This window comes from Triticum dicoccoides, chromosome 2A (assembly GCF_002162155.2).
Source record: "Triticum dicoccoides isolate Atlit2015 ecotype Zavitan chromosome 2A, WEW_v2.0, whole genome shotgun sequence".
NCBI classification, from domain to species: domain Eukaryota; kingdom Viridiplantae; phylum Streptophyta; class Magnoliopsida; order Poales; family Poaceae; genus Triticum; species Triticum dicoccoides.
The window spans coordinates 140347041-140359952 of NC_041382.1; the positions used below are offsets into that span (position 1 = coordinate 140347041).

Consider the following 12912-nt stretch of genomic DNA (forward strand, 5'->3'; position numbering starts at 1 on the left):
GCGTCGGCAAGCAGGAGGTGGCCGCGCGGCCGTGCGCGCGCGAGCACGCAGCAGCTTCGGGGCGAGGGGAGGAAGACGACGGAGAGCTGCAGTGGTGGGCTGGGCCGCTGCTGGCTGGGCCGGCCAGCTGGCTGGGCCGCACAGTGGAGGAGCCCAGGTAAGTTTTCCTCTCTTTTTATTTCTGTTTCTGTTTTATTTAATATATCTGCAACTTTGTTGAATTAAATAAAATACCTAGGCAAGTTCAAAAATCACCGAACTATTCCTGGCCCATAGTTGGATTATTTCCAACATGAAACATTTTAGTTTGGAGATATTTGAGCATTTAAATATTTTATATTATTTTAAATGCCCAAATTCAAATATTTATGAATTAATTCAAAAACCCTAAGATGGCCTAGGAAAATGTGCACCACTTTTGGCAGAGGTTCTGAACCAAGACAAAAATGATGGGCATTTTAGAAGGGCATTTCAGGTTCATTGAAAATTATTTTAGTAAACCCTAGTTGGTTTCAGAGGGGACTGAGGGTTCTGTCATCCCCATTTCAAGTTTCTGATGAAAGAGTAAACATGATGCAACACTCTAATGCATGACTAGCTAGGTTGTGACAGCGAGATAGATGCTGGACTGCGTATAGGCTCGCTCAGCGTGGAATGCCGCACCCAGCCGGGTGCCCCCTTTGTGGGTGCCCCCATCTATGGTGAGGAACCATAGACGGCCGATCTTCCACCCGCTCCTTGATTGCGTGGTCAAAAGAGAAGTCTGCCCATGCAATCAACTAGCGGCGGAGGCAGGAGACTGGTAGGAGCCATGGCTCCCCATCATTGATGTTTTGGTGTGTCTAGACTCCGCAATGACATTGTATTCGGCAATGTGACATCCAACGTATGGCACTTTGGAGGAAAAGGACCAATTGAGGCGAGTAGAATTGCTCAAGGGTGACACTTAGAAGTACACAACTACGATGTTGACGAGATCAAGCCACGGGAAGTAGTCTCAGTGCATCTGTGGATGGGTGTGAGGTGAAACTTGATCTTCGTCGAGCATTGATGGGTGGTAGGCCTGGCCAAATAGGTACTCCCTCCTTTCATATATATATATAGGTCTAATACGTCTCTCGAGGTAGCCTTTGACCAAGGGTAAAAATATTAGTATATAAGATGTATGATATAAAAATTATATAATTAGAACTTTTTTTCACATACGAATTCGATGGTACGCTTTGTGTAACATGCATGTCATATATCATTGTATTAACCCATGGTCAAAGGTAACCTCAAAAAACGTATTAGGCCCTATATAAATGAAAGAAGGGAGTACATTCCAGTTGTGTAGCCAGAGCTGACCACACCCCACGCCAGCCCTTAGAGCTACATTGTTGGCTATAATAGCTCCAGACAACGCAGGGCTTCCCCACTACGCCCCAGGTAACATGGCCATGTTTTTTGCCAAAAAAAAATCCAGTATGTAGCTCTATACTCCCTTTGTAAAATGATACTCCCTCTGTCCGGAAATACTTGTCATCAAAATGGATAAAAAGGGATGTATCTAAAACTAAAATACGTCTAGATATATCCCTTTTATTCATTTTGATGACAAGTATTTCTAGATGAAGGGAGTATAAGATCTTTTAGGTCACTACTTACTTTAGTGATATATATAAAGATATTATAGTAGTTTACAGAGGGAGTACGTGTGTGTGTATTTTATTGAATGTAATAATTCAAAACCCATTCTTTTGGAGCTGCATTTCCCCAATTCAACGCCTTTTTGTTCGAGAACTGATTGCGACATGACCTGTGAGATGCTCTATTTTTTACCTAAATTTTTTCACTCTCTACGCCCAAAATCGGAATCTGCCCCACCGCTGCTGACCGCGTTGCCTTCCCTCTACGAAACAGGTACACACCCTTCTATGGCGTGTTCCAGAAAAAATGGTCATGATGGCTGGTTTGCATGGAGGAACAGGGCAAATAGGCAATGCATCATGGGGCATGGCCGTATCAGGGACATGAGGCCTAACATAACGGAAAAATGATAAGATCATCAGATCATGGGATTGCATTGGCACCCTGTACGATTTGACTTCAGAGTTCAGGATGCCACAAATAGGTTTTGCACAACACAGGAGGGGGAAATCCACTCATTTCGCAACTTCTAAAGAACAACATGCGCGGCAGCAGTTCACAGAACTCACCAGAATGAATCATGCCATTGAACTGCTAAAATCATTGCACAGCTTTAATGCAGACCAAACAACAACTCTTCTAGTTTAGCAAAAGGAAAGTAGGACAAGAATGCTGTTCTCAACAGACGCACAACTTTTGCAATTGAGGATTTAACTTTGAAGCAAAAGTCACTCCTATACAATATGACTGCGAACGGTAATATTTAGTCTCCAATCCATGTATCTGGTGACAGATATGAGACGACTAGGAGCAAAATGCAGAAACTAGGAAAATTATGCGTATGAGACGTGATGTCGACGCCCTCTGCTATCGTTGACCTAGTAAAACCCCTCCACCGGGGTTGCATTACCATATCTATAGCTATGTACATGAAGTCCAACGAGGCTGAAGTTTCCCAAACTTCACGGCTTGCTGACATCTAAGTCTACGCCTACTTCCCCGTCGCAGTCTTGTTCATCATCATCACCCCTATGTCGCTTCCCTAATACTCTTTGCTTTTCATCCTCTATAGGAGGAGAAGCCTTAACAGTTAAACTGAATACTTCATCGTTGCACTGCTGTTCAGCATCATCATCCCTTGGCCGCTTCCCTAATATTGTCTCCTTTTCATCCTCTACAGAAGTAGCTGCCTTATCAGTCAAACTTAACACTTCATTATTGCAGTGCTGATCAGCATCGCCCTCCCTAGGTCCCCTTGCTAATAATGTTTGCTCATCATCATCTATAGAAGCAGAGCCCTTATCAGTTGAACAGAACACTTCCCCATTGCAGTTATGTTCCGCAGCATCGTCCCTAGGCCGCTTCCCCAATATCGTTCTCTTTTCATCCTCTGCAGCTGCAGAGGCCATGTGAGTTAAACTAACCTCAGTTTGCGTAGCAGCTCCTGTTTGTTCCCCATTGCAGTCCTGTTCAGCATCATCATACCTCACTCGCTTCACTAACACTGTTTGCTTCTCATCATCCTCTACAGAAGCAGAGCCCTTATCAGTCAAACTAAACATTTGCCCGTTGCAGTTCTGTTCTGCAGTACCCTCCCTAAGCCGCTTCCCTGACATCGTTTGCTTTTCAATCTCTGCAGCTGCAGAGGCTGTCTCAGTTAAACTAGCCTCAGTTTGCTTAGCAGCTCCTGTTTCTTCCCCATTGCAGTCATGCTCAGCATATCGCTTCCCTAATATTGTTTGCTTCTCATCATCTATAGAAGCAGAGGCCTTGTCAATCAAACTAACATCAGTTTGCATACTGACTCCAGTCTGTTTATCTCGACTGGAGTTTGCTTGCACAACAGCAAGCTCTTGATCAGATAGTGCAGAATTGGAGCCCAAACGACCAGTGGATGTCATGTTATCAAGTTGCCTAGTTTGGACACCAGCCGAAGGTATTCTCGACAGCACATCTGGCTTCCTTTCTATATGTACCCAACGACTCTTGATCCAATCTCTTGAAATTCTTATATCATTTAGCTGGCATACACAAAAAAAGTTTTCACCTGGAACAATCATAATATAAGTGTCAGTGACATCCTTCTGTTGCAACTTGCAGAGGTAACTTTAAGAAGAAATACAGAAAAAATAGGGTGCTTGGTAGAAGACGAGGCACATGCAGTTGCTAATTTCTATCACATGAAATACCAAGATAACATTCATTCTCCATCTAATGAATTGCTTCCACAATTTGCAAGCAGTTTTACATCATGATATAGATGATGGTGAATCATGATATGGCTTTTGGAATGTCAGTATTTTTGGAATTTACATACTGATTTAATAGTAACTGAAGCAAAAGATTTGTAGAGCAAAATGCCATGAAGTGCCTCAACATTTAGCAAAACAGTGAGTCTCAACACAATACAGTGTAATCCTCATGACTCACTCAATGCCAAAAGAATTGCAGTAACATGACAAACAAGACTCCAAACTGGATGTTTACCTATCACACAATGTATTTCATAAATTGTGCAACATGCTTTTTTTCAGGTTCCGACAGTAATAATTTTGCAAAATCAGCAGAATTATTGTCATACCAACACCATGGCAGGACAAAAGAAACAGTCATGCTCCCCTCCCAGATTTACAAAAGCTACTTATTTATGTGCGATGCACCTAGCTTGTACTAACAGTGTGAACTGACACACGGTAACATGGAGAAAACAATTAACAATCTGTGGCACCAAACTGATGGACGATGAGAAAATATTCCATTTTTAGGTAATATGGTTTAATCTAAAGGAGTGTAAGGAGTATGAATCACCAGGGGGGAAGGGGGGCAGTAAAGAGCTATTGAGATTTTGTTCTCTTATCTTGCGTACAACACAAATATTCTATGAAGACGGTTTTGTATTTCGTAGGCAGACCAAGAATGGAAAAGCATCATTTCAGCAAGAGAAAGCACCTGGGAAATATATTTGCAGGCCATCAGATGAACCGGCATCTGTACTCACTAAAACTCCTTCCCACCAGCCATTAAATTGCCAGACATCAACAGCAGTTCCAGGTAAAAGAGCAGTGTCATCGACCAAAGTCTTTTGTTGAGGACGTGGCCTAATTCTTAGCCGGCCTGGGCATCTCAGTCCAAGTTTATCAGGAAGAGCCAATATAGAGGCACGTACACGCTCCTACATGGAAGCATAAAATAAGTTCAATTGGCATGGCAAGAAATAACCTCATCGGTGCTATAAAAACATACGCTTGTGCAGAAAAAACAGAATAGATCATGATATTGGGAAAAATAAAAGAGTGGCAGAATGCCGAATATTATGATATACTCCCTCCGTTCTAAAATATAAGGTGTATTAATATTCCAAAAGGGCAAACGTAACCTATGTTTGACCAAGTTCATAGAAATTTGTATCAACATATACAATACCAAATATAGAAAATATGAAGAAAGAAAATGCCATGGTGAACCTAATGATGCTGATTTGGTGTTGTAGTCATTGATATTTTTTGCTCTATAAACTTGGTCGAACATAGAGAAGTTGACTTTTCTGAAAATTAATATACCTTATAATTTGGAACAGAGTATTATCACTTCAAATGCATAATCCAACTTAGAAAAGTTATACTAAGATCAGTTAGTCATACCTCCAATTTACCACAATTATCAGCATTTTCGAGATCATCATATTGAATCTTCAGTTTGTCATGACTAGTACATGGCCTCAGAACTGTACACCTGAACCAGCAGCCCACAATGCCACTGTCTTGAGATAAGACCTCTATCTTGTCACCAACGTTGTAGGTTGGCATAGGCTGACTCTGGGGCCCTATAAACTTAACTGAGAGATGTCTTACAGGAGATTGTTTATTACTTGGCTTCTGATAAGATGGTATGGAGTCTGCTTGTGGGCTTCGGCAGATTTTGGTACCCAAACATTTCGAATAAAGCCTCTCGAACTGCTTTGAAGACTTGGTCTTCCCAGGTGAACAATGTCTGAGTATCCTTATGACATCAGAACCATCCTTTTCTTGTTCAGGTGAAACTTTCAAGGATAGGACAGCAGCTTGATTAAAATATCCACGCAATGTTCTCAAGTCAAAATGCTTAAATTTATTTTTGCTGTACTGACGAAAGCAGAAACGGATCCCCGCCAATGAACTATTTGGCAAAGTGTCCCCACATTTTTCATAATGCTCTGGGGTTAAAACAGTAGCAATATCATCGACACACTCAACACTGATTACTTGAGAATAAGAGGTGATGAAAACTTCGCAAGGATGAGGAGCAGGAGGAGGTATGGCACAAGCAAATTCCTGGTTTTGATGAAACCATCGCACTTTAACTTTCTTGAGTCCCTTCTTATCTTCATACATATCCTCCAAGTATGCAAGATAACGGTTTTCCTCCTCAGACATGACAAGTGCAAAAGAGTGGATCTGCCAAATGATACATCATATAGAATTAAAAGATGGTTACCGGTAACTAAGTGTACAAACAGTCATAACAAAACTTACAGATATTGTGGTTCCATTACGACAAAAGGCTTGATAGTGCTGAAGCTGCTTGCTACAAGTCCAGAATGGACCAGACCACATAATGTCTGTACTGCAAGTTGTACCCTAATAATATAATTGGAAAATTATCAACATGTTCATGGAAGATGCGGCAAAACTATATGCAAAGTTATAGGTGATTGCGTACCAGATTGTGACACACATAGCTATCAGTTTCGCTGTATCCATCTAATCCAACATCATTGCCCATACGAGGTCCAAATTTTGAAAAATCTGGAATGAACAACAAGCAACTAGATATCAATATCACTGAGGGACAATCTGAAACAAAATAATACATGTCTCAATCATACAAGTTATATACTTATATCATTATATGCTGAACAGGACAGGCCTGACAGGTGGTCGAAACATTATGGCTAGGAAATGCAGCCAGGAAAATGATAGTCACAAGGGATGTGTTAAGGCTCAGAAGGTCCATCTCCCTCAAATGGGATGACAATCTACCAAATGTAATAAACACAAAGAAGCAATTCACTCAAATCGAATCATGGCATACTAATTAAACTATAAGAATATAGTGAGCTAGTTTGCCTTGTTTTGCCAAAAATGAGGACAGCCTGTCACTAGGGTGCTTACAGCTTAAACTTGGTGTGAGCGTAGGGATGAAAATGGAGCAGAAACTTTCCGCTTTTCCAGAGGAAAAATAGAAAGGGGGAGGAAATATGAAAACGGAAACAGAAATTTGCAAAACGGAAGTGGAAATGGAATTTTTTATGCGGAAACAGAAACAAAAATGGAATGGTGTTTTCCGGTGGGACAGGCGTGGAAACGGAACTTTCCGTTTCCGTGAATATGGGATTTCCGTTTTGACTATAGACCTATGGCTGCTTTGTAGCCCAACCACCAAACAACACACAATGACACAATGAGTAGAATGGATAATTTGAGGCCCAACTTCTGCTACCACACATGTACTCAGCTTGACCCTATACGTAATTGTCCAGTACTACTACAATACTACGCTGAGTTACTAACTATAATGATATTATTTTGTAGCCATGTTAACAATTCTATAAATTCGTTTGTTTTTGTGTGTATTTCTCTATGATTCAAGGAGTTTTTAAGTTCCGGTCAACACCCACTTCTGGTTTCGTGTCTGCTTTGTATTCACTCTGTCCGTTTCTGGTAGTATCTGTTTCCGTATACATTTTCGGAGTTTCTGTATTTGTTTCCGCTTCTGCAAAAATATATGAAAACAAATGTGGTAACACTCAGTTCTGTCCGTTTCCGCTCCGTTTTCATCCCTATGTGAGCATGATTCAACTTTCACCTGTTAAACTTGCCTGCCTCATATAGTGTATGTGCTTTCCTTTTAATTCGCAACCATTCAATCCAGTTGGGTGCTCCTATGGTATTTTCATCCCATTCAAAAAAAGATGGCATTTTAGTTTCACAGAAAAGATGCCATTTTCATATTATGATGAGAAAAGGACACATAATTCATTTTTTTCCAACACATTGAAACTCCTATCACCAGCAAGTGCAATAATGATGGATAAGAAAACATAGACGGTAATAGATCTTCAGCAGCAAATGAATCAAGATAGCTGACAGAGTACAACTGAATCTTAACTAGTGTGAAGGCGCTTGCGGCCACGGGGAGTCATCTCAAGTGTGGTGGTGCGGGCTGAGCTTTGGTGATCAAAGGGATGATGCAGCGAGGTTGGAGTGGATTAAAGCTCTCAGCTGTTGATGGGTGTTCTTTGAGAAGTTAGTATTGGTATTCTTACTGGCTGTTAGTTGCTAAGAGCAAGTATAATAAAGTGCTATAAGCCTGCTTACATGGCACTATTGCTTATGTGGAGGAGAGAGACGAGGACAATGAAAGGAGTGAGCTCTCATGCAAGAGCCAACATATAAACGTGCTCCTAGGCAAATGGAGTAAATGCAGAGAGAAGAGAAAGAGAGCAATTGAAAAGGATGACTAACCTAATAGCCAACCTTATAGCCGGTCCTATTTTATGAGTGACTAATAATGACGATTTTGATGACATGTCAACCATATATAGCCAGCTGCTGGCTATACTATGACATGCCCTAATAGGTAAAAATGAATAAATGAGGGGAAAGAGAAAGTGGAAAAAAGGATTAACCTAATAGTAATCTTAAAGCGAACCCTATTATATGAGTGATTAATAATGTTGGCTTTTGATGATAAGGCGGTCTTATATAGCCAGCTGCTGGCTATATTATTAGCCTTGCTCTAAGTAGTGAATCAAAATTTCCACAGGTTGATGTGCGGTGTAGTTCCTGTTATCACTACGATAATACTTCTCTCGCAGACTCGAGTCCCATGTCGTTCCGCAAGGCCTCTTTGTCTGGATTTTTAATCCAAGTAAGATAACGATGGTCTTATCTCTAAAAACCTAGGGTATGTTTTGTTTGTGTCCAACACCTACCTTACCAAATTTTCAGTCATGACCAAAATTTTGTACCTTGTTTGGATGGTTGCCAAGTCCTTGGCATTCTCTAGTTCATTTTTCTTGCCAACATCGGCCAAATTCATCTTAGTGAGCGAACTTAAATAATCCCCAATCATGTATGCCTTAGTTCTGTAGTTCTACGTTCCTGAAGTGGTGATTTGAATTAGATCGATCATCAGTTTGCTACATTAAACCATATTATTGTTTGACATGTTCAACAGTTAGGTGTGGCGGAGATGCGTATGTTGAGATGGATGTGTGGCCACACGAGGAAGGATCGAGTCCGGAATGATGATATACGAGATAGAGTTGGGGTAGCACCAATTGAAGAGAAGCTTGTCCAACATCGTCTGAGATGGTTTGGGCATATTCAGCGCAGGCCTCCAGAAGCTCCGGTGCATAGTGGACGGCTAAAGCGTGCGGAGAATGTCAAGAGAGGGTGGGGTAGACCGAATTTGACATGGGAGGAGTCCGTTAAGAGAGACCTGAAGGATTGGAGTATCACCAAAGAGCTAGCTATGGACAGGGGTGCGTGGAAGCTTGCTATCCATGTGCCAGAGCCATGAGTTGGTTGCGAGATCTTATGGGTTTCACCTCTAGCCTACCCCAACTTGTTTGGGACTAAAGGCTTTGTTGTTGTTGTTGTTGTTGTATTGTTTGAAACTGTTCCCAGTGGATGGTCCTACTATGATTTTGCATATAAAGTAGACACTCATTATCTACAACAAGTGTCGAGCTTCCCCAGCTTTCATAATATTTAATTTTACACTTCCCATAGGAATGCCGACTGCTAGTTTCTAAGACCTGACAAACTCCTTAATTGGTGGCCTAGTGTACAATCTTGCATCCATGCTGGTATGGTTGCTAGTGCATTAGGTCTCCGGTTTGGTCAAACTGTAAAAGACAGGAGCGGACTTGCCTGCTTCCCTCCTTGTAAAATGATGGTGGAAAGGACTCGCAGGTCTGTAAGGGCATCTCCAATGCCAGGCGCTAGGGAAAATTTCCCGTTCTATCGGCAGTTGCGTCCTCAATTCCTGGCGTCGGGTGCCGCAGCGACGCAAAATAAGGCAGCGAGCGCTTGCCCTTTTTTCACACGAGATGAGGCACAAAGAGCTGTTCTCCACCCGTATTTAGTGCCGACGGTTAGCGCCTAGCATTGGCCCAGATAACACTTGGGTTTTTTAAAAATTCTGCTATTTGTCTTTTTCTGTTTAAGCGTCTAGATAAGCGTACACCATTGTAGATGCTCTAAAGTGCAATAAAACCATGTCATCAAACATCACATGTTACTGTCACCCAACAGGTAAAGCACAAAAGCTAAGACATCAACAAGTGGCTATCCAAACATTATGCTAATTAATGTTACCACATCTCGAAGGGGAGCCCTGGCGCAGCGGTAAAGCTGTTGCCTTGTGACCAATGAGGTCACGGGTTCGAGTCCTGGAAACAGCCTCTTACAGAAATGTAGCGAAAGGGTGCGTACAATAGACCCAAAGTGGTCAGACCCTGCGCAAGCAGGAGCTATATGTACCGGGCTGCCCTTTTATGTTACCATATCTCAACATGAGATGAAATTGGACAGGACAACCTCAATTTTGACATACTTTGCCATTCGGGTATTTTCGCATTACAGTCTAACATGCCCTTGAAGGTTTGAGAAGTGCCTGATCGTGTCTATTGCAAAGCAAGCTTCTTTACTGAGGACCGATGCGGTAAACTATGTAGGCAAGATTTCAGTTTTGCTAAAGTGCCCTAGACAAACCCGTTCCAGAAACACTAGTCAACATAACATGTTAAATTCAAGAAACAATAACAGATGGTAATGCTTAGTATCAGCAAAATTAATGTATCAAATATTACAAACAGAGCAGGAGGGAATTACTTGAGGTGAGGGTCTTCGCCGGAAGGAAGGACTCGAGCCAATCCACCACCTCACGGCGTGACCGCCACTTGCGCGCAAACATCCCCTGCCCACCATCAGCGCCACCGGATCCCTGCGGCCCATGGAAATCCTCTGAAACGACGTAGAGCATGTGGCGCAGGCTCCGCTCGGTGCCCACGACTGCCAGGTGAGACACGCCCTCGACGTCTTCCAAGTAGTAATGCACGACGCGGCTGCCCCTCTCCTGCGAGAGGAACTCCTCGCTCCACCTCACGAACTCCGGTCGGTCCTCCCTCGCCATGTTTGCCGCGGTACCAACAGGACGCACCCCCAGCCCGGAGTACTAAACAAAGGAAGGGGCCTTTGGCGACAGGCTCATGACCTTCCGGTGGGAGGGGGAGGGGGGGTCCTCAAAACGAAGAAAGCGGCTTTAGGGTTCTCGGGGAAGAAGGGGAAGAAGGGGAAGCGGGGGACGTCTCTCCGAAACCTCGGAGGACGCAAAAATTGCACGGGGAACTTGAGATTGACGTGGAAAGCAGGGGGTTGGGGAACGGCGGCCGGGGATTCCTTGCAATCCCCGGGGGAGGAGGATTTCTGGGGCTTCAAAGAGACTTGGGGGCAGTTCTTGCGGGCCAAATCGGCTTAAATCGGAAGGGGTTCAGGCTGACCAAGAAGCCTTCCATGGAGCCAGGGGCAGCAGCGAGCGGGTTCTTGGGCTGGTTGGCCCCAAAAGGAAAACCAGAAATTTCAAGAAATTACTCCAGGAAGAAAGATGGCGGCGGCGGCGGAGGCGGAGGCGGCGGCGGAAAACGAGCAGGAGGGAGGCAGTCTGCTTGGAAAAGCCCCACTCCGAGAAGGCGAGGGCGGCGGCGGAGGAGCGCGGAGGGAGGTGGGAGGGGAGGCGGACAGGTGGGAGGGGAGGGGGGGCGAGGAGGAGGGTGAGATGCTTGAAAGGGGAATCTACTATGTCCCCCCTCTCTTTTCGGGTTTCTCTGTACCGCGTGGTTTTCGTTGGGGGTGTGAAAGTGAAAAGTGTCAAGGTTTTCTTCTGCCTTGTATACGGAGTATGTAATAAAACTTTGAGAGGAACAAAGGTCAAAAACAGCATCTCTCAATCAAAAGTAAAAGGGAAAAGGTCAAGAACAGCTGTGACATGGCACCTGTGGGATGAGTTGTTCCATGGTTTTTATATGCTAAATTTCATTTGTGTCATATGTTATGTGTTTTTTCAGTCGCAGTCATAAAAAATATCATACGTCGGGGCTAGTAATTTAAACAACAAATGGTAGCACAAGCTCATATATTGATCCTGAGAGAAATTTATGGATGAATACAAAGTAGTATAAGGACTCTGGTCAAGTGACTAAAATTATAGTAATCAACTTGAAAACAGCGTTTTGTTATTAAGAAACTTTTTTTAAAAGGCACTTTGTTTGTTCACTAACCATAGTGTCTCCCTCCAAGGTTCTCGAGGGAGATCCTCCATTGTTGACATCGGTTGCCATCATCACTTGAAGCGGGTCATTGGAGCCGCTGTAATTAGAGTTGGATTCATAGGGCGGGAAGCCCCCTAAGGTACGTTTCCGGTGTTGTTGTCGTAGTCGGAGTGTTGTAGCCTCCCACACAGTATCCCGCGACTTGAGCGTCGAGAGAGTACGAGGGGTTGTCATCACGCCAAGTCATACCATTGTGTCGCGTGGGGGCGTATCCAAGAGAGGGGCAAGTCACCCATGCGGTGTAGTCATCATAGGTCGTAGGAGATCCGTAATGGGCCCTAGTGTAGTACGAAGGGAGGTCGGGGTCATATCACATGGTGGAAGAGCCGTAGTTTGCGCTCGCCGATGACCTAGGCATCCAAGTCGCCGTTGGGAGCATTGAAGTAGATCCGTTTCGGGGAAGCAAGTTCAACGTGAAGAAGGTGTTGCAATAGCCATCAGACTTGTTGTTCTAATTCCGAACAGAGGAATTGTGGTTATCGCAGCAAGAGTCGAGGGCCATTTATAGAATTTTCTAACACCATTGAAGAGGGCGATGTGGGTGAAGATGATGGAGGAGTGATTGATGTTGCTAATATGGTCTGCCAGCGAGAGGATCCTCATGGTCGGCGCCAACTGTCGAGTTTTTTTCAATGTACCTAACAACAGTGCAGAAGTTGCATTTTAATTTGTGTGACAGTGAGACGTCCCCTCGGGTCACCACATGGACACATGGGACATGTTCTACCCAGGTCCGGGCCCCCTTCATGCGAGTAACAACTCTACTCCTTTTCTGGAGTTATATCGCAAATGGATTGCAAATGGTGGAGTACAAAAACGTATTCGGTGGGTTGGGGATGGACGGTCTATACAAGGTGTTTAGTTTGGATCTACCAGTCGTGATAGTCACTACTACAATCCGTTTTACT

General features: G+C 43.6%; 1 protein-coding gene across 1 annotated transcript; it reads right to left on the reverse strand.

Annotated features, from left to right (window-relative positions):
• Positions 1 to 2302: 2302 nt before the first annotated feature.
• Positions 2303 to 11426, reverse strand: LOC119353842. The gene is made up of 6 exons (XM_037620532.1): positions 10509 to 11426; positions 6328 to 6413; positions 6141 to 6245; positions 5271 to 6062; positions 4579 to 4801; positions 2303 to 3676 (listed from the first exon to the last, which is right to left on the reverse strand). The coding sequence occupies exons 1-6, from the start codon at positions 10807 to 10809 to the stop codon at positions 2592 to 2594; spliced, it is 2592 nt and encodes an 863-aa protein (XP_037476429.1). The 5' UTR covers positions 10810 to 11426; the 3' UTR covers positions 2303 to 2591.
• Between the last annotated feature and the right edge of the window lie 1486 nt (positions 11427 to 12912).

What these genes read in the sequence shown, in the direction of transcription:
- LOC119353842 (XM_037620532.1), bottom strand. Translation starts at nt 10,809, where the DNA reads ATGGCGAGGGAGGACCGACCGGAGTTCGTGAGGTGGAGCGAGGAGTTC. An exon ending in GTAATGGAACCACAATATCT is followed by an intron (nt 6,063 to 6,140) that starts GTAAGTTTTGTT and finishes ATCATTTGGCAG; the next exon opens with ATCCACTCTTTTGCACTTGT. An exon ending in CCTGCAAATATATTTCCCAG is followed by an intron (nt 3,677 to 4,578) that starts GTGCTTTCTCTT and finishes TGATTGTTCCAG; the next exon opens with GTGAAAACTTTTTTTGTGTA.